This window comes from Lontra canadensis, unplaced genomic scaffold, assembly GCF_010015895.1.
Source record: "Lontra canadensis isolate GAN:19392208 unplaced genomic scaffold, GSC_riverotter_1.0 scaffold5, whole genome shotgun sequence".
NCBI lineage: Eukaryota > Metazoa > Chordata > Mammalia > Carnivora > Mustelidae > Lontra > Lontra canadensis.
In genome coordinates, this window is record NW_022630999.1 from 22,261,175 (window position 1) to 22,282,904 (window position 21,730).

The 21,730-nt window shown below is 40.6% G+C and overlaps 1 protein-coding gene across 3 annotated transcripts; it reads right to left on the minus strand.

Moving 5' to 3' along the window:
• Positions 1 to 2,289: 2,289 nt before the first annotated feature.
• On the minus strand, positions 2,290 to 8,784 carry MED7 (mediator complex subunit 7). Of its 3 annotated transcripts, none has more exons than XM_032851657.1 (2): positions 8,687 to 8,784; positions 2,290 to 3,047 (listed from the first exon to the last, which is right to left on the minus strand). In XM_032851657.1, the coding sequence occupies exon 2, from the start codon at positions 3,028 to 3,030 to the stop codon at positions 2,329 to 2,331; it is 702 nt and encodes a 233-aa protein (XP_032707548.1). In that variant the 5' UTR covers positions 3,031 to 3,047; positions 8,687 to 8,784; the 3' UTR covers positions 2,290 to 2,328. The 3 variants fall into 3 exon arrangements, with proteins under 3 accessions (XP_032707548.1, XP_032707549.1, XP_032707550.1); XM_032851658.1 differs by lacking the exon at positions 8,687 to 8,784 and adding an exon at positions 8,598 to 8,677; XM_032851659.1 differs by lacking the exon at positions 8,687 to 8,784 and adding an exon at positions 4,777 to 4,797.
• Between the last annotated feature and the right edge of the window lie 12,946 nt (positions 8,785 to 21,730).

The following is a 21,730-nucleotide window of genomic DNA, read 5'->3' on the forward strand; positions in this document are numbered from 1 at the left end:
CCCTAATTCCCCCTCTGGCCTGGTTAATAATTAGTCTTCCTTTTTTCTGACAGTGGTGCACAAAGACTTAACATGAGAACTGCTAGCAGCCATGTTCTCCATCCATTCACAATAAGGCTGGTTTGTAAAGAGAATGGAGCTAACAGAAAGAAAACAGGAGAAACAGTGAAGAGATCTGAATTGAGTTTGAATCTCACTTGCCCTGGAAATCCTCCCAGTTCTCTTCATAGTTTGTTCAATTTATCCTTCAATCATGCAACATGGTTATTTTTTTAAAAAAATTGGTCTTTTTCCTTCACCTAGGTTGAGTAGAGTGTACTAATATTTTTTTTCTAAGATTTTTATTTATTTATTTGACAGACAGAGATCACAAGCAGGCAGAGGCAGGCAGAGAGAGAAGGAAGCAGGCTCCCCGCTGAGCAGAGAGCCCAATTCGGGGCTCGATCCCAGGACCCTGGGATCATGACCCAAGTCGAAGGCAGAGGCTTTAACCCACTGAGCCACCCAGGCGGCCCTGTACTAATATTTCTTTAACACACTGCACAGTCAGGCCATCTAGAGATTTCTTAAAACCAGTGCCAAAGCCCCATCCATAACAATGAAATCAAAATCTCTGTAGTCTGGGAATCAGTAATTTCAAGAGGTGCCAGGCTATTCCAGAGATTTCACTTTGAGGAATCAGCCTATCAGGAATATTCACTGTAACTAAGTAGGCAGAGATGTATTTGATCCTCACAAGATCAAAAAACTAACTTTTAAACTTTTAACAACTATCACACCACTAGCGTTCCCAAATCTCATTCTAATTACAGTTCACATTAGAACTCTCACTTAGTTTTGGGCAAGTGCCACCCAGGACCTCCAAGATTATATCCTCCAAAAGTCAGAATTTAAGATTCCTCGTGGAATTTTGACCCCTAATCCTCCCTACATATACACACTCTTATACAAACTATATTGTGACTCTTAGAACGTTACCTGTTTTTTCCAGAATTGCAAAGCAGCCAAAAATTGGTTTAGTACCTCCTAGCCCAACACCCTCAAAGTTATAAAATGGTTAAGGCCATAGGAAAGAGACTTCTTTGGAGAGTTGTTCAAGTGTTATGCAACATCCAGCTGCTCCCCCACAAGCATATGAGGGCTCCTCTCCCCCTTCAATTTAATCTCGAGAGCCTGGACTGTGTCCCTAGTGTCCCAAAATCTGTATTAAACATATAAAGGAAAATAAAAAATTGGCCAACTAGCTGCCCAATAGAGAGGCATCTACTTGGCAACAGACTACACTCCTGAGATTTAAGAAAAGGATGCAGGAATGTTTCACATACAGAATAGGCCTGTGGCCACATTAAACTGAACTTTGCCAGCTCTAAGACTAGAAACCTCAATAGAGCAAATCCCTGAAGGGTGGTATACCAAGAACTGGGTTAAGAATTAAAAGTAGGTATCTGGAAAAGATACTATATCAGTGATGCACCCATATTCATTGCTAAGAACTTAGTTCCATGGCTGAATGCAGACCCAAGAGGAGTGAAAAAACGTAGACCCTGGCAGCCACATCTCAGGGGAACAAGCATCTCCAGTACACAATCCAACGGTCTGTTACCAGTTCCCTTCCCATTGCAGGCTTCCAGCCTTAGCGAGTCCGAGTATAGCTTCGAAGGAAATGTATAGCTAATTACATAGACATTTTACTAAAATGAATGTAACAAAAAGTAATCAAAAGATTTATTATCTGAGTGACTGGAAAAAAGTTAATAGACCTATCCAGGGTAGGAACAAGAAGCTGAGATAGTGTATTTACAGAAGCAGTCAAGAGGAAAAATAAAATTGCTGTTTTATAACTCTATGGGGTTCCTCTCTTTTAACATGTTATACTACATTTTTAGAGATCAAGTAAGTTTTTAAGTAAAGTAAATCTGAAGATTTTATAATTTCACATTTATACACCTTGATATCCTTTATTTATCTATCATTCTTAAAGCAAATGACAAATCTAGTTTTCAAAGATGAAAGCTTGCTATTACTGAGATCTTCAATGTTTTCTGCAACTCCAAATCCAGGAATGTTCCACACAATCGCAGAACTTTCCTTCTTAAGGTGATTACTCATAATGTATACATATAGAATCATTTGCCTATGCTTGCCACTTACAGACGGTAACGCCTCCTAAATGATGAAGCAGGAGTCAAGCCGTTCACATGACTTCTAGTTATATCTCTTTAAGACTCTCCAAAAGCAAAATAATGAATATATGACATTTACTGAAAAGAAAAGGAGAAAAGCAAAAAAAAAAAAAAAAAAAAAAAGAAAGAAAGAAAGAAATATCCTTCATGGTCTTTCATTCATTTCATCAATTAGGACACACAGGGCAGCATCTTTCTCTATAATCTGGTCTCTCCTATGACCTGAATTTTCTCTTTGCTGTTCATTCTGTCCAGTACAATTGTTGCTATCATCAGCATCCATTGGTTCAGTTTTTACTCTCATCCCTGCTTCTGAATGAGGCAGATCATCAGGCAAAGAAGCCAGGCAATTCTGAATCATCTCAATGACTCGCTCCAGATGCTTCTGAAACCGCTCAGCTGTTTCAAGGCGTTGACGTTTCTGCACCTCCATCATGACTCTCAATGTCTCTCTTGCTTGGTGGGGTCGGTATTCATTTATGAGATGATGCACATGTACAAAAAGCAGCTTAAGATCTTCCAGTTTCTCTTCTCGTTTTATACTCCCAGGGCTCCTTATCAAGATATCTAAGAGATCTAAGAAATTAATAAGAATAGACATATTGAGTTTTCTCAGTTCCTTCTTGTGATCAAACTGCATAGGATGAAGCCGTTCGATGCCCTGGCTTTCTAAAGGGCGGATGATAAGATCATCACATTGGAACTGATTGCCAAACATCATATAACTGTCTTTTATTGGAGGTGGAGGCTTGGGAGCTAGGCCTTCCTGAATATTTTCATCTGTATATTCCTTGATGTACTGCATTGGAGGTGGTGGAAGAGCACTCACTTGTTGCGGCTCACCCATAGCGGAAGACCAAGAACCTGTGGAAATAAAACAAAGATTTAGAGTACAGCTACAACACAAACCTGTCATCTTGGGTGACTACAGACAGTATTTTCCTTTTTTTCCCCCCTGGCAAGTTTGGGGCCCAAGACAAAATGATCTTAGTTTCTAAAACAACATGGAAAGGCTGCCATCTTTTTCTAATTAGCATTATATTGCTAAACATCCAACGACTTCTCCTTCTCTGCTTAAGACTTTCATTGACACACAAAAACATTTTAGTAGTATATTTTTATCTATAAATAAAATCTGGATCCCATATCCCTCACCAGTTATGTCATTTCTTTATCAACACACTTCCCTTCTGCCTTGGCTTCTGTGAGCCTCCACTTAGGTTCTCTTCCTACTTCACTGGCCACTCCCTTTCAATCTTCTCTACCACCACTCCTCTACCTAAATTTTAATGCTGACCTGTCTCAGAGGGTTGCTCTGAGGCCCTCTCCTCACTCTAAATTAGGGAATCACAAACTCAAGTGCCAAGGGGAAAACACTGAAGCACTCTGGGGCAGGGATTCATATGAATTAAGCACATGCAAGCCAAATCTCAAAGCCTTCAGCCATTAGCATTCAGGTGAGAAAGAAGACTCATTGTTCCTCAGTTTCTTGATTTCTTAAAAGGCAGCAAAAACCCATATTTTATGCAGAATCTCTCAGTTTTTACTTTTTTTTTTTTTTTTTTTTTTTTGGTCAGAGAGAGTGAGCACAGGCAGACAGAGTGGCAGGCAGAGAGAGAAGCAGGCTTCCTGCTGAGCAAGGAGCCCAATGTGGGACTCGATCCCAGGACACTGGGATCACGACCCGAGCCGAAGGCAGCCGCTTAACCAACTGAGCCACTCAGGCGTCCCAGAATCTCTCAGTTTTTAAATACTGGTAATTAATTCCAGAAATCATCAAGTTCTGTAGGTTCAAAAGAACTTATCTACAACAATCTGTGGTCTGTGAGCCAATAATTTTAGAGCTCTGCTTTTTATTTTCCCTTGGGTGGTATCAGTCAATTCCATGGCTTTTATAAAACACCACTTCTACCAGCGTTCTCAACAAACAGCAATTTTGACCACCAGGAGATAAACGGCAAGGTCTGGAGATATTTTTACTTGTCACAACTGGGCGATGGAGTGCTACTGGCATCTAATGGATAGAGGCTAGGGTTGCTGCTAAGCACTAACAATGCCTATGACAGCTCCCAACAAAGAATTATCCAGCCCTAAATGTCAACAAAATATTGTGCCAAAGTGGAGAAACCCTGTTTCTACCTCCAATCCAGACTGCCTGAACTCCTTCTGGATGGCTCATAAAGCCTTCAGACCGCGCCTCCCCCCAAAAAGCATTACCTCCTCTCCTCCCTACCATCACGAATCTATCAAGTCCTGTTGATTCCACACCTTCACTATCTCAAGTTCATCAATTCTGACCAGGCCACCATTTCTTCTCCAGGAATATAATCGTTTCCCCAGGGATCTTTTTGCTTCCATTACTGTTCCTCCACGTAATAGCCAGCATAATTGTTTTCAACCCTCATTCCTTCTCTTTCATTGTATCCTAGCAGTACTGTCTTTAATATAGTATTTCTACACTATTTTATAACTATACCAATTTCTTCTGGCCTGGAGTCTTTCCATATGCTTTTTTCTCTGCTTCAGGCAGTAGCTTAAAATGTCACCTCTAAAGAAATAACTTAGTGGAATAGTAATCAAAAACAGATCCTACTTTTCTTCTTTTATCCTCTGAAGCAGTATTTGATTTCTCTCCCTGACCAGTAAGTGCCATGGGGGAAGAACTCTTATCATAGTTCTATGTCCACAACGTTGCACACAGAAGCTTCATAAATATTTGTTGAGCAACTTCATTCATTTCAGGAGGGGTCCAAATCAGTGGAATTTGGAAACAGGTACAAACTTACTTAATGTGTATTCCCTCTTTTGACTGTTTATCATTTGTCTTCTAATACAGGACAATGAGTATCCAGGGATGATGACTTTGACAACAGATAATATCTGTGTACATACTGTGTGCCAGACAGTTTACTTTTCTCAGGGCTGTGAGAAAAACTGCTCTTTCCACTTTGGAGATGAGACAATTGAGGCTCAGAAAGGTTGAACCACTTGCATAAAGTCACAGGTTAAGGAGTAAAGGATCTAGGGCCTAAAGATCTCAAACACTACACTATACTATCTTTCAAGGATAAACAATAAAAACACTCCCACCATCCTAGTGTTGCTTACAACCTATCAAGGAAAACATACAAAAAATAACTGCCAAGTTTTGAGGCTAATACAAAAGACAAACAGATCTAATTATCAAAAATAAGTCTAAAAATTACATGTAGGAAAATGTTATCACAAGCAAAATTAAAACACAGTCCCATTCTTCTGGGAAAGGAAAATGCTTGCAAGCTAACCAAGAGCGAATACTAGAAATTTTATTTTGATTTTTTAAAAACATTTTCTGACTCCATCCCCACTGGAAGGAAAGCACTAGGACTTCAGGAACTGCCTGTCTTGTACATAACTCCACCTCTAACATCTCAACACCTAGAAGATCCTCAATAAAGACCCCGTGGATGAGTTTTGTTTTTGTTTTTTTATCTCTATTTTTTAAAACCTAGAAAAACAAACAAAAGAGGACAAGGAAAATGCATATGCTGAATAAAGCCAGGAAAATATTCAGACTAATACATTTCGAAAAGCAAATTACTAAAAACGATGCTTTTCATCTAACAGACTATCAAGATTTCAAATATTCCATCATTCAACAAATATTAGAACACCTTCCATGTGACAGGCACTGGATTCCAGCAGAGGTCACACTATCCTTTTGATGTGGTTCTTTTGGAATGTTTTTGGTCAGGTTTGATGGTGTCCAGAGCCGATCGATGGCCAAGAAAGAATTCTTGAGACGTCTTTGGTGCAAAAAGGTGGGGGACAGAATCCATGGACAGAAAGAGCTGGACTGGAGTCCTGAGGAGTGGTCCATTAAATACTTTCAAGTTGGGAGGGAGTTAGGGATAGGGTAAGCCTCCCAGGAAACAAGGTTTCCAGGACCCTGAGGAGGCTAGCTATTATTAGGAAAGGTCATTTATCACCGGTTAGTAAAAACTCAGTCAAGAGACCCTTCACATGTACATCAGTGGGTCATATACTTGGGGGATGACTGCTAACATATATCTGGGGGATAGAGACAAAGGAGGTTTCCAATAGAATTTTTATATGTTAAAGTAGACTCACAGGATCCTGGGCTAAGATAACCAGCTGCCCTTAGCAAAATATTAACATTAAGGCAGCTGAGTTCCTAGAGGAATGTCACTCTGCCTGTTTCAAGGGCCTAGTCAGCAGGCTGTAGGTAGCAAGGAAGTGTAATGATTTTTTTTCTTTGTTTCCCACAGCGCTCATACCAATATTTTTTATAGGAAAATTTCTAGAAGTAGAATTGCTGGCTCGAAAATATAAGCATTTAAACTTCTGATACTGCCAAATTAAATTCCAAATATATATTTGTTTCCTTTCCTGTCAGTTGTGTGTGAGAATTCTCCCATAATGTCTTGGGTTTGACCTGCCCAGTACCCAAGAGTGTTGTGGGGTGGCTGCAATGATGGCTTCTGTGAGAACTGAGGTGAGTGGCGTCTTTGCACCCCAACTGGTTTCCCTACAGGGCCAGAACAGCTAAGAGCCTGATTCTAAAACTGGGATGACATTCCCAAAGAAGAAAATGAGAGAAAGTGATGTGGGGAACAAAGGAGGAATGCAGATAAAATTAAATCTTATAATCTGCAGCCCATCCGCAAATACTTGAGATAGGCAGATTATAACACTCCTCCAGCAGCTTCCAGTGCGTCTTTAACATATGAAAGTCCTTTTGGAACTTCCCTTTATTTCTCCCAATCCCAAGGTATAAACCCACTTGCTCCACGTAATCCTGGGTCAGCAGGCAGCAGCAGCCACAGCTTCAGATCCTAACCTCTTTCCTACATCAGAAGTACATAAAAATGTGCATTAGGGGTGTTTAATGCAGCGATGTTTGAAAAGAGAAGAAGTCGGAAATAATCCATGACTTCATCAATATGACTGCGTAAAATATTTCTATATGACACAATGCAGCCCTTAAGGAAAAAAATTGGTAAAACTTCATGGGGGCAGGGTTAAAAACACTGTGTCCTGATTACAACACAGGGTAGCAGCAAACAGTGACAATCAACTTTCTAACATAAATTCAGAGTTACAGAAAGTTGAATGAAAAGTATAAAGAACATTCCATATTCTTCACCCAGATCTCAAAATGTTAACATTTTCCCTCACTTGCCTTAGTGGTCTCCCTCAAATAAGAATGTTCCCTTACTACCAAAATCATGGAATTAGCGCTGATCTGGTATTTCAAAAGCAATTTTAGACAGCCCAAGTTTCACCTCACTCAGGCATCTTTCAGTTGGGGGGTCCTGTTTCGTGCTTCCCAACACCAGGGGCACTCCTCTCTTCAAGCTGCCATTTTCCAAGGGCCAACTCCGTCGCAGGTACATTTTAAATCCTCTGTCTTCCTACAAAGTCTATAAATTAAGTCCTACTGTCAACTTCATTTACAGAGGAAGCTCCCCAGTCTCAATGAGGGGAAGCGTTTGGCACCAGATCAAAAGGCTAGTAAAGGGGCACCGGGGGGGCTCAGTGGGTTAAAGCCTCTGCCTTCGGCTCAGGTCATGATCTCAGGGTCCTGGGATCGAACCCCGCACTGGGCTCTCTGCTCAGCGGGGAGCCTGCTTCCCTTCCTCTCTTTCTGCCTGCCTCTCTACCTGCTTGTCACCTCTGTCAAATAAATAAATAAAATCTTAAAAAGAAAAAAAAAAGGCTAGTAAAAAGCACGGCAAGAATTCTTTTCCCTGTCCTTTTCGTTACTCAGTACAAGCTCTAAGTCAGCGAAGTACAGGAACTTGACATACCACAGAAGTTATGTGTGTATCTGCATCGCTTCTCTCGAATGAACTTTTCAGAGGCAAGGTCTTTCGTAAAGCCAGCGCCAAGCGTTACAGTGGGTTATCCGACTCAAGATTCACCTTCCACGGTGCATGTTTTAAGCTAGACGCTTAACCAAAAAAGGACGGGGTTCCAGGGTCCCGCCCCCAGACATGTGATTGGTTTCATTTACGGTGAATGCGGTCGCTGGAAAGCGGCTTTTAAAAACTCTCCAAATGAAGTGACCAGGAGGCTTGGGGTCGGCCGGCCTCCTCCACGCCCCACTAAGTCAGCCGATTTCAGGATCGCCGCCTGAGGAGGGAGGGCGGGGATGGTCACTGTCAGTTGACAGAGGCCGGAGGCTAAAGGACTAGCCAACTCCGCGCAGCTTAGCAAACCAGCGGCGCGCAGGACTAGAACTCGGGTCTCCCAACCGGCGGTCTGGCTCGGCCTCCGCACACAGAGAAAGCCCCGAGCTTGCCGCGTCGAAGACACCTTCCACCCGGCTCCCCACGAGCAGCAGCGAGGCGGCAACCTCGGAGGGACGCGGGAGAGGAAAGTCAGAGAGCATACGCCCCGCGCCAGACCTACCCCATTCCCAGCCCGCCCTGAGGAAGGCGCGGGGTGCGGGAGGAGAGATGCACGCGGAACGAAGCCCAAAGTCGTCGCCGCCCACTCACCTCAGCTCAGGGTTTACACTGGAGCCGCCTTCGCCTCCGCAACCGAAATCCGACTTCCGGCCGCCTCCTACAGGAAGAAGCCCCTGACGCTGTCTTTTGATTGGCTTAAAGAGCTGTCTTTTAGCCGAGGTTCTAGGCCCGCCTCTAGCTAATAGCTTGCTATTGCGCCTGTGCATTTCTACCCCGATTTGGGCGGTTTTGTTGCCTGCGGGATTGGAGATGGAGGCGTATGTGTTAGTATTTTATATCAGTAAAATTAGCAGTTGGTAAGCTTCACTCCTTATTTTTCTTGTTTTTTAACGCCTAGAATTAAACATTGCATCCATATGCCTTACATGCAAGTTAGAAAATACAGATAAACAGATCATTTTTAATTATAGCTGCTCTAATCCCACTGTCAAAAATAAAATTACATTAATTTTTAATCTGGAAATATTTGTGAACATGACTGGGAATCAGTAACGTTCTCAGTTTCCATTTCTTTGCTATATATTCATATTTAATTTATTTAGAAATTGAAACATGTCTAATTATATTTCCAGGTAACAGATTAACAAATATAAAAATGTATTTTTTTCAGAGGTAATTTTCATAAGTCACAAACTTATAAATTCCTGGGAATCTTACAAGAGCATATTGGACATAAAAAATAAGGTTGTTATTCTGATAAAAGTTTTCAACTTTACCTCTTTAAGATTATTTGAATTTCATTTTTTACAAAATTATGGGGTTCCAAGTATATACAAAAGTAGAACTGTACTCATCCACCTTCAATGAGTATCTACCCATTAGAACTAAACATTATTTCAACATGTGTCTCTGAAATAGGGCTCTTCATTTCCCCCCCATAAACACAGAAACATTATTTCGTTTAAAATTAAATTAGTAACTATTTAAAAATCATGAAAATCAGGGGTTCCTGGGTGGCTCAGTCAGCTAAGCGTCTGACTCTTGATTTTGGCTCAGATCATGATGTCCGAGTCATGAGATCACTCTGTGCTCAGCTTGGAATCTGCCTGAGATTGTCTCTCCCTCTGCGCCTCCCCCTACCATCCCTCTCTAAGGGGGGAAAAAAAATAATCGAAGTCAAGTGATTATTTGGATACCATTTGTTTCAGGATTCAATAAGCCTTTGTGACTGGCTGATATGTCTTTCAATTACCTTTTAACCTAAAGGTTCTGCTAAGTAATAAAAATTTAACCCAGTAAATTTGAAAGATCTAATTGGCTTTATTAATCTATTCATGAATGGGGCAGAATCCCATCTTGTAGGTAAAGGTGAGCTCTAAGGATGTGTACCAAATGGGAAGTTTTTATAGAAAGCAGGGTGGAGCAAAGAAGTTATTAGCAAAAGAAACTTTTGTCTCACACAAGGTCTACTCCCTTAAGGGGAAGAGCAGGGACTTTATTATGAAGATAACCTCATCTTCCTTTGGGAGTGAGGGGCAATGGCCCATGCCATAGATTACCTCATTTTGTGCTGACCACAAAATTCCAGATTGATTGGTTTAAAATTTCACTTGTTGACAAACCATGAGAGACTCTGGACTCCAGGAAACAAACTGAGGTTTACAGAAGGGAGGAACGTTGGGGAGTGGGGGATGGGGTAACTGGGTGATGGGCATTAAAGAGGGCCCATGTTGTGTGATGAGCACTGGGTGTTACACACAACTAATGAGTTGTTGAACACTACATCAAAAACTAATGATGTACTACTATATGTTGGCTAACTGAACATTAAAAAGTAAAATAAATAAATAAATAAATAAAATTCCACTCCTTGGGGCACCTGGGTGCCTTTGGCTCAACTCATGATCTCCGGGTCCTGGGATGGAGCACCACACTGGACTCTGTGCTCAGCCAGGAACCTGACTCTCCCTCTCCCTCTGCTACTCCCCCTGCTTGTGTTCTCTTGGTCTTTGTCAAAAAAATAAATAAAAATCTTTACAAAAAATTCAGATCACAAACTCAAAAAAAAATTTTTTTTTCAAAAAAATTAAAGGTTAAAAAAATAATAACAAAATTCCACTCCTGGAAAAGTTGAAACTCCAATCAAGTCTTAGATTGCTATCCTGTGGGCAAGTGACTCCACCTTGGACCTGGATGGTTTTCTTTTCTTTTTTTCTTTTTCCATTTTTTTTTAAAGATTTTATTTATTTACTTGACAGAGATCACAAACAGGCAGAGAGGCAGGCAGAGAGAGAGGGAGAAGCAGGCTCCCCGCTGAGCAGAGAGCCCGGTGTGGGGCTCAATCCCAGAACCCCGAGACCATGACCTAAGCCAAAAACCAAGAGTCAGGTGCTTAATCCCTTTGTGGTTTTCTTTTTAATAGCCTTCTCCATCTCAGTTCTCCCCTCCCCTCATACCAATGTATTTGTTGAAGAAATCCATTCACTTGCAAGTGTACCCCATTCAGAGTCTTCTTCCCAAATAAGACCAGTGCTTTTTTCAGGGTTTTAGGATTCTTGTCTCACAGATTCAAAGAATGAATGGACAAAAAAAAGAGTGAAATGAAAATTTATTAAGCGAAGGTGAGAACAGAAAGGAAAGAAAAAAGCTCTCTAGAGTAAAAGGGGTCTCGAATGGGTTGCCACTGTGGCCTTTTACTGGCAGTCTTTTATTGAGAACTGACCAGGAAGACGGTGGCCTTGAATATCTTGTGTGGTCTTGGTTTAAGCAAGGACTGTTGATAATATCCTTAATGGCTTACTTCTTTGAGGTCTGGTCAGTTTCTGTGATTACAATGTAGCTGCCAGGGGAAGAAAAAAAAAAAAAAAGTACTCTCTAACATTCAGGGCCAGGCAGTCTGATTTGTTCCCTTTCTCTCTGGTTTTGTATGCCTCGGCGTTTCTCCACATGTGGGATTTCTGTGAGCCTGGTCATGTAGGCCCTGTGGGAGCCACCTCAGTGGGGTCAGGGGCCTCCTATCTTTCCTGCCTGGATCTTAACCCTCTCCTTATTCAATGTGACCCACCCCAGGCCCTCCCATGGTCATTCTTAGTCCTCATTTTACTCCAAGCTCAGCCACATTTGGCATGTTTGATCCTTTGAATTGTCCCAGGACTCATCAGGTGGGATCTCATCAGGTGATAATAACCAGGTGATATCCAGGCCCTGGCAACACACTCTCCTTTGTCCTCAGGCCCCCACCCAACACTATCACACATCTTTACTCAATGGCACTTCACTCAATTGCAAAGACTCAGATCTAAAGATGTTTTGCTCTTTTTTTCTCTGATACTACCATACCTGCCTGTTGTATTACTTTTATTTAGAATAAGTAAAAGTCCCAAGCATAACCAATTTTCACCATTCCTACTGCTATGGTCCTAGTCCATGCCATAGGACTGGAAACCGGACTTCTGAAATAGACTTCTAAATGGTCTCCTTGCTCCTACTTTTGTCCTCCCCTAGCCTATTTATCACAGTCTTATAATAGAAGATTATCTTTATTCAGAATTCTCCAAGGTTTTCTATCATACTTACAATAAAAATCTAATATCCTCACAATGGCCTATATAAGGCCTTAAAAAACCCAGTCCTTGGCTGCTTCCCCAATATAATTTCCCACCATTTTTTTCCATGCTCACTCTTCTCCAGGCCTTATTTCTTTCCCTCAAAATTGCCACCATAACTCTTGCCTCAGGGGCATTGTATTTGCCTGGACCTCTCTTCCACAGATGTTGACATGCCTCACTTTCTCAGTTCATTCCAGTCTCTGATCAAATGTGATCAAATAAGGTCTTTCCTGGTCACTATATAAAATAGTAGTTTCCCTAATCATTCTCCTGGGGGATGCCCCAGTCCCTTTACAATGCAGTATCCTTTCTCCATAGAACTTATATGTGATATCATATTATGAAGTGATATCATAGTATGTGATATCATATTATGAAGTATTTTTATTTATTTTTATTATTTTTCTTACCCATCAAAATACAGGGTTCATGAGGGTAGGGACTTTGTTTCATTCACTGCTACATTCTCAGCACCTAGAACTGGGGGCTGAAATTGGCAGGTACTCAATGGACATTTATTGTATAAGTAACAAAATGAATTCAATCACATTTTCAAATGAATTTGCAATGTGACATTGAAGGATAAATCAGTCTATTTAGCCAAAGCCCCATTGTGTGAAATTATATTCCTCTAAATTTTTGCTATTATGAATATACTGGATGAACATCTTGGTGCATATCTGTTTATACATAATATCCATTTTTTTTCCTTGAGATAAAATCCTGGAACGTGAGTTTCTGGACCTATAGGTTCAGTGTCTTTTGGGTAATAGCAGGATCAAGGTTAGAATCTAGAACTCTTAACTCTCAGTCTCATGTTCTTTACAATAAACTACAAATAAATAATGGTATGAAATTCATATTGTGAAAGAGGCTAGTGAAAATATAGCATGTAATAAATATTTATTTGTGTGGCTATATTTTTAGAATATGAGTGGAAAGTTTACTCCTTAAAGATGCCTCCTATAGCTTGCAAAGGAATATGTCCATGAAACAAATTGTCTACTGTGCCCAGCACTGTTCTAGAAGGTAAAAAAGACAAAGCCTTGCCTTCTAATGGAGAGACATAGACAACAACATGGAAACAAGTAAGAATTTCAGATAGTGATAGGGATATGGAGGGAAAAGATAACATAAAATAATGTGATAATTATGTGGTTTGGGGGTAGCTACTTTATTGAGGATGATCAGGGAAACCTCTCCCCCAGGTGACTTTGGAGATAGGACATGAACAAGGAGACAACCATGCAAAGACCTGGAAGACAGCAAGTGCAAAGAGCCCAAGACTGCCATGATCTTCCCAAGTTAAAGAGACGGAGGGGGCCTACGTGCTCTCTAACAATTGAGCGAAGAAGAGTGGTAGATGAAGAGCAGAAATAGGCGGGGTCTGTGGTAACTGGAGTCTTACCTCAGCACATGATAAAAGACATCAGTATTTATCATTTGAGCCTAAATGGTAGCAGAAATATTTTTTAAGATTAGTTTATTGAGGAATAATTTACATAAAATAAAATTAACTTCAGGTTAATTTCAGTTCAATCAGTTTGATGAATACATACTGTCCTAGAACAACCACCTCCAGAATTAAGATATAAAATACTTGTATCACCCCAAGCAATTCTTCTTGTGCACCTTTTGTATGAAGCCCCGTCCCTACACTCCCAGCCCCTAGTAACCACTAATCTGATTCTGTTCGTATGGCGTTGCCTTTTCCAGAATGTCATATAAATGAAATCATACAATATGTGGACATTTCACATAGCATAAAAACCTTTGAGGTTCATCAGTGTTGTTGAATGTATCAATAGTTTATTCCTTTTTACAGACAAGGAGTAATTCCATTGTGTGGATGCACCAAAATTCATTTCTTCGATCACCAGTTGATGGACATTTGGGTTATTTCCTATAAACATTCATATACACGTATGTTTTCATTTCTTTTGGAAAAACTACATAAGAATGGGATTGCTGAGTCTTATAATAATTAGATATTTAACTATGTAGGTGTCAAGCAGTTTTCTAAAAGAGGCTGTATCATTTTTCATTTCTATTAGCAGACCATGAGACTTGCAGTTATTTGGCATTTTCAAATGCCCTTGCCATTTTTCTTTTACTTTTTAAGAGCTATGTAGTGCTTTCGTTTGCATTTCCCTGTTGAATATCTTTTGTGTACTGATTTGCCATATGTAGCTTCTTTGATGAACTATCTGTTCAAATTTTTTGCCCATTTTTTTAACGGGCTTTTTTGTTTTCTCAATATTCCGTTGTAAGATTGCAGGTGCACTCACACACCCAGGATGTAAATCCTTTACCAGATATGGGTTCTGTAAATATTTCCTCCCAGTCTGTAGCTAATCTTTTCATTTCTTTAGCAGTATCTTTCAAAGAACAGACATTTTTAGTTTTGATAAAGTCCTATTTGTCTATCATTTTTCTTTTTATGGTTTATATTTTTGGTATGCTATCCAAGAAATCTTTGCCTAACCTGAAATCACAAAGATTTTCCCCATGTTTTCTTTCTTTCCTTCTTCTTTCTTAAAAAATATTTTATTTATTTATTTGTCAGAGAGAGAGGGCGAGCAAAAGCAGGGGGAGTGGCAGGCAGAGGGAGACTCAGGCTCCTTGCTGAGGCCCCAATGCAGGACCTGATCCCAGGATCCTGGGAATATGACCCAAGCAGATTTTGATTTTGTTGGTCTTACTACCTCCATCATTGTTAGAGTTCATAAATAAAAATCTCTGAGGTCGTATTAGTCAATTACATTGTATCTCTGCTTGTTAAGCCCAGACAGAAAAATGGAGGCTGGAAAATTAAATTTTTCATCTCCAGTCCCTGTTTCTTCCTGTCATCTGATTTTTATCAGCTCACATATATTGTTTAAACAATGCACTTTAGGTGAGAGTCATGGCTAATGTATTGCTCCCCCACAGTTTGCTGTATAGTTTCAATTTTTTTTAAAGATTTTATTTATTTATTTGACAGAGAGAGATCATAAGTAGGCAGAGAGGCAGGCAGAGAGAGAGAGGAGGAAGCAGGCTCCTTGCCAAGCAGAGAGCCCAATGTGGGGCTGGATCCCAGGACCCTGAGATCATGACCTGAGCCGAAGGCAGAGGCTTAACCCACTGAGCCACCCAGGTGCCCTAGTTTCAATTTGTAATTACCATTTTCATGTTATTGGTACTACAGACCTTAACAACAATCTCAGTAACCCAGACCTGCCTCCCGCAAATAGGGAGGATGCCTGCGTTTTGCTTTTCTTGCTACACCTTTCCATGGCAGCAGGGGGCAGCAGTAACCCTAGCATTTGGGAAGATCCCCAATTTATACTTTTTTACAACAGCAAGATCTGTGTCCCACGTAGGAGGTCTCACTGAAGGACAATTTCAGTTAGCTCTCGCAAGCTAAAGAAATTAAAAAGAGTTTAGAATCCTACAAAAAGGCAGGAAAGCCCTTTTGGATGGTTTGTTGTAGCTGTTACTATGGTTAAAGTCCACATTTACATTACGATGTGGAATTTCACCAAAGACAAGGTAACCTTGCCATTATTGTAACTGTTTTGGAATCATCACAAAATCTACCCATTTCACTGGTTGCTTTATTTATTTCCTACAAATTCCCCAAAGAATCTGGGCTATAGCCTACCTATTTAAGGTCATTCTTTGAGGTCTATCTCAAATGTGACCTTCTCCAAAGGGTTTCTCAGGTTCACCCAAATAAAAATGACCTCTATACCCTGTTATAGCCTCTCTTCTGTGCTCACAGCACCTCTCTTCCTTAAGTTGCAATTATCCACCTGCTTTATTTATGTGGCAAGAGCTCAGTTCCTGATTTATCTTGCATCAGCTCTGACATTCCCAGCATTGCCTCCCACATAGCCAGGGCTAAATATATTTTTGTTGAAAAATGGATATTGAACAAAAGCAAAAGAAGAAAAACTCCATGTCTTCCGAATGGCAAGTGTGTACAATGTGAGCTGCCTGCCTTTGATATGACTTCACATCAACACTGGGACTAGGGTCAGGTGTGAGGCACTTGCCTCAGATGCAAAATTAAGGAGGGGGAGCAAATCAGTAATCAAGATAAATATTATTTAAATGCGATACTTTAAAGATAAATATTAAGAGGAAAAAATCCATCCATGATGGATAAAATATTATAATTTTAAATAAAGACAGGATCAGTAGTTCACATACTGTCATTTAAAGAGGAGAGATCCTTCCGGGGGACTCTATCATTCAAAGATTGGAATCATTTTCCTGAAAGCATCCTCTTAGGCAGATTTTTAGACTTTAATGATGCATTTGTGTTCTAAAAAATGTGTTCCTTCACCAAAATATATTGCTTATCTACAGAAGCCAGCTACCATCCTAGGGGCTGCAGATAATGTGGCCCAACCCACTGCAAGCCCAGAAGATATTTCTCTGCAGTTATCTGAGAAGGTCTTTGTCCACTTGGTTCCACCTAGTTCAGGTCCAAAATGGACTTCTCTTAGAACTTTGGGCCTCCAAAGGGTGGAGAGAGAGCTTTTATGAATTTGGACTCACATCTTCTCTTTTACCCTATATATACTGACTCTAGCCGTTGTGGTTTATACAGGATTTGGCTATCTTCCTTCTGAATCTATTTTCCTTTGTCCCTTTATCATTTTTCTCCAGCTCTGACACCCGAGTCCCAATCTGTTCTTCAGCACATGTTAACCTGGGCTGAGGAACCCTCCAATTTAATCGGAGTTGAGCAGAGTGAAGAAAGCTCTGGTCTGAGAGTCAAAAGGACCAGAGTTCAACCAGTCTGGTAGATAACCTCAGGCAAGCCAATAATCTCTTCTCAGCAGAATGAGAATCTTAGTCAGAGTCAGTAGACTCTAAGTCATGGAAATGCCTTCCAGGTATCTACTGAGGCAAAGGACAGCCTAACTGGTAGATCTTTAGCCCGATTACTCTATCCCTACCTTCAGCCAAAACACCTATACCTTCATCTCTTTGTTTACTAGATTCCATTGAAGATTTCATGTAAAAAAATTTTTAAAGGTCAAACTGAACCAAAAGTTTGGAAATCACTGAATCACATGGTTTCTAAGTTTTTTAAAAGATTTGACATCGAGGGGCACCTGGGTAGCTCAGTGGGTTAAAGCCTCTGCCTTTGGCTCGGGTCGTGATCCCGGGGTCCTGGGATCGAGCCCCGCATTGGGCTTTCTGCTCAGCAGGGAGCCTGCTTCCCCCTCTCTCTCTGCCTACCTCTCTGCCTACTTGTGATCTCTGCTTGTCTAATAAATAAATAAAATCTTAAAAAAAAAAGATTTGACATCGATTATTTCTATTGGTATCCCTCTTTGTATGTATCATTGAATATATACACCTCAGAGATAGAATTCTCACACATTTCAAAGCTCATGTGAAGAGTCACATCCAATGGGGGGAAAAAAGCTTTTCCTCCTAGAGTTCAGGAGAAAGTTCCATAATTCCATAACAGAAAAGCTCTGTAAGCATAACTTTTATATAGACTCTATTTTTTAGAGCTTTCAGTTTCAAAGTTTTATGGTTTGGAGTTCATAGCAAAATTGAGAGGAAAGTGTAGAACTCCTGTACAACCCCTTCCCCCAACTACTCATAGCCTTCCCCACCATCAACATTCCCCACCAGACTGGTGCATCTGTTACAGCTGATGAACCAACATTGATACATCGTTATTACACAATGTCCATAGTTTACATTGTGGTTCATTCTTGGTGCTAAATATCTATGGGTCTTGACAAATATGTAATGATATGAATCCACCATTAGAGTATCATATGTAAGTTCTACTGCCCTAAAAATTCCCTGGACTTAACCTGTTTATCTCTCCCTTCCTCTGAACACTGACATCCACTAATCTTCTTACTGTCTCCATAGTTTTGCCCTTTCCAGGGTGCATACAGTATGTAGACTTTTTAGATTGGCTTCTTTCACTTAGTAATATGCATTTCAGTTTCCTTGATGTCTTTTCATAGTTTGATAATTCATTTCCTTCTACTGCCAAATAACATTCCATTGTTTGGATGTACCACAGTTTATTTATCATAACACTTACCTACTGAAGAATATCTTGGTTGCTTCGAAGTTTAGACCCTTATGAATAAAGCTGCTATCCATGTGCAGGTTTGTGTGGAGTTGTCAACACCTTTGGGTAAGTACCAAGGAGCCCAATTGCTTGATCATATGATAAGAGTGTGTTTAGTTTTGTAAAATAACCACCCCTGTCTTCCAAAGTGGCTGTTCCATTGTACATTCCCACCAGCAGGGAGTAAATTCCTGTTTCTCCACATCCTCACCAGCACTAGGAGTATCAGTGTTTTGGATTTGGGTCTTTTTAATAGGTGTATTGTGGTGTCACATTGTTTTACTCTGCACTTCGCTAATGACATATGATGTGGAGCCTTTTTTTTTATGTTTATTTGCCATGTGTGAATCTTCTTTGATGAGAAATATGATTGGTTTTGTATTCTGCAAACTTGACCTCACTTTTTATTTTTTATTATTATTTTTATTTCTTTTTTATCACCTACTTTTTAGAACTTTTTTGTAGGTTGCTTGGGATTTTCAACACACATAGTTATAAATTCTGCAAATGAGGGCAGTTTTATTTATTTTTCCTTCCTGATCCATATGCCTTTTATTTTCTGCCTATTGCACTGTTTAAAACTCATTTTTGTGTTATGTTAGCAGACTTTATGTCTCATTTAAACTTCTTTTAATAAGCTTCTCCTGACACTACTCCCGCAAGGAAATGGGGGTGGGAGAAGGACACCATGTTGTTACTAGTGTAGAAGTCCAGATATCCCATTTGGCCTCAGTTCATATAGCAGAGTTTGGAGGTGAGATATCTGGCCTGGTGAGATATCCAGCTCCCTGCGTGGTCTCCAGTTACGTGGGGATACATGAGGAGGAGCTTCATTACCAGCTGGCTGGATAAAAGCCCTAGTTCCTTACTTACCATTCTCTGACACCACCCAATTGGGTGTATGGGATGCCTTATTAGCCCAGACTTCCCACTTGACCCTTGCTTGCATGGGTAGTGTAATGTGTAATGTGCTGTGGGAGTTAGGGAGCATGGTTTTTTCTGTGGTGTTTAGCTGGGCTAGTTCTTGTCTAAAAGCTTTCTTCTTCTCCTCTTCCTCCTCCTCCTCCTCCTCCTCCTCCTCCTTCTTCTTCTTCTTCTTCTCCTTCTTCTTCTGAAAGCTTAATGACTTTCTTGCCAGCTCCTTTACTGGTCTCTTGGCTAGGGAGATAAAGCTTTTGTTGGAACTTTTTCTTTTTTCCAGGATTGCCAGCTTCTTCTACAGCTCCAAGTCTGGAATGTATAAGGCAAAAAGAAAATCCAAGGAACTCATCACCATGTTGTTCCTCATTACCTACAATTCCTGGCTGATCTGTCTTCTTCTCTCCATCTTTCAGAATCTTCTGATAGATCTTTAGTCATATTAACAATGAGAGAAATGGAGAAAAATACATCTAATCTTTCTTTTTGGAAGCCTAAGTCTAACTGGTCCATTTTGGGGAAAGCAATGAATTATCAAGGCAATCAGTGGGTATTTCCTTCATTTTCATATCTACATGTTCTAAAATTTATAAAATAGATACAATTTTGCAATAAAGAAATGTATTTCATTTTTAAATGATTTAAACTCAAAGCTGTGTAGAGAGTGTAGCATACCCTTATTGGCTATCACCAACTATTTTCACAAGGTTCGTGGACTCAGGGAAGGTGATCACAGCACATTACACTGACACAACATCACAAGTTGTGTTCTCCAAGAAGCAGATTTTGAGATGGCGTTTGTGAGAGGGATGTTAAGGAGTGGCCCCTAGGACGAGCACCTGTGTAAGAGAAGGACGCAAGCTGGAGTACCCTCAGGGCAAAGCCAAGCTGTGATGCAGGCTCTAGGGGGAGCTCTTGAACGAGAACAGCCCTTGAGAGTTGGTCTGTTGGAATAAGGTGGTGTATCTTCACACTCCACATTAATCCATTCTTATTGTGTGCTCTGGGAAGTGTTACCTTGGGTGAAGGAGTTCTCTGAAGCAGAAGCAATTTCCAGACTCACTGCCAGCTTAAGGCTGTCCACGGGCAACACTCCCAGCTGTGACTTCAAGTCCTTCCTTGAAGGAATGACTACCCCACATGGCTATTTCAAATGGAAATGTATCTTTTAAAACATCCCCTCCAATCTCGTCATTTTATGGGTCCTATGGCAAAAGACAGGAAATGACGTAAGGTCTCATATCAACAAACTCTTCCCCAAATATTTCTCTTCACAGCAACCACAGTGCCCTTTACAAAGTGCAAATTTGATCAAGCTACCCCTTTATTTGAAACATTTCAGGGGCACTTGTGGCTCAGTCGCTGAAGTGTTTGGGATTCTTGGTTTTGGCTCAGGTCATGATCTCATGGGTCGTGGGATCCAGCCCTGAATCGGGTTCCATGGTCAGCACAGAATCAGCTCAAAGATTCTTTCCCTTTGTCTTTCCCCTGACTTGTACAGGTGGGGGTGCACACTCTCTCAAATAAAAAAATGAATAAATAAATCTTTAAAGATAAATAAGTATAACATTTCAGTGGCTTCCACTACTCTAAGTTCAGAAGTTAAAGTCCTTTAGATGACCTCAAAGCCTTGTGTGGCCTGTCCCTGTTGCATTGTTTCCCATCACTTTCACATCAGTCTTGACACTTCCCTCAATATTTTGAGGCACCTTGCTTCTTCTCACCAGAGCACATCCTGTGTCTGAAGGACTCCATTCGATCTCAGCAACCTTATTTTGCTGCTGGCCAAAGATCCCTTTTTCATCTTTTGTGCGTGTGCCAGACTTTATGTTTGGGATGCTGGTTAGTAATCAACCAACCACTGCTTTGTTGCACTTACAGCAGCAGAATTGCTACCATGGTGACGAATATTGCTGTCAAAAATATTGACTTTATCTGATAGGGTATATTGACTTGATGCCTCAATTGATATCTCCCTCAGGAGGAAGAGGTCCTTGCTTTGAAATACCTACGAATTTATGCATGAGTCTCTCGATGACTGTCAAGATAGAAAAGGAAATGCAGAGAAAGTGCCTGGCAGAGCACATTGTAGTGTGCGAGTTCCCACCTCCATTTTACTTTGGTGGCATTTGTGTAAATCATAGGTCTGCTTAGGTAACACCATGCATGGTGAACAAACAAGATTTGAATTAAAGAAGGCCTTTGAGATATGGAAGTAGAAATGCACAGAACAAGACTAAGAGAAGGACAAAAGACAAAGCCATGGTCTATATAATCATGCAGTTAAGGCATCTGTATCTTCAATAATTCAATCTCTGGCATAGCATAAATTTGGGACTCTGAGTCACAGGCTTTGGAATGAGTACCCTTTCTTTCTCCCCTGTACCACATAACCCCTCACATTCCCAGAAGACTTCTCCAAAGCCCCTGTCAGGTCTTTGAGGACATGCCTCTTTATCTCCTCCTACTTGTCCAAGGACACTATAATCCCCAGCATCTATCGATCTTTGT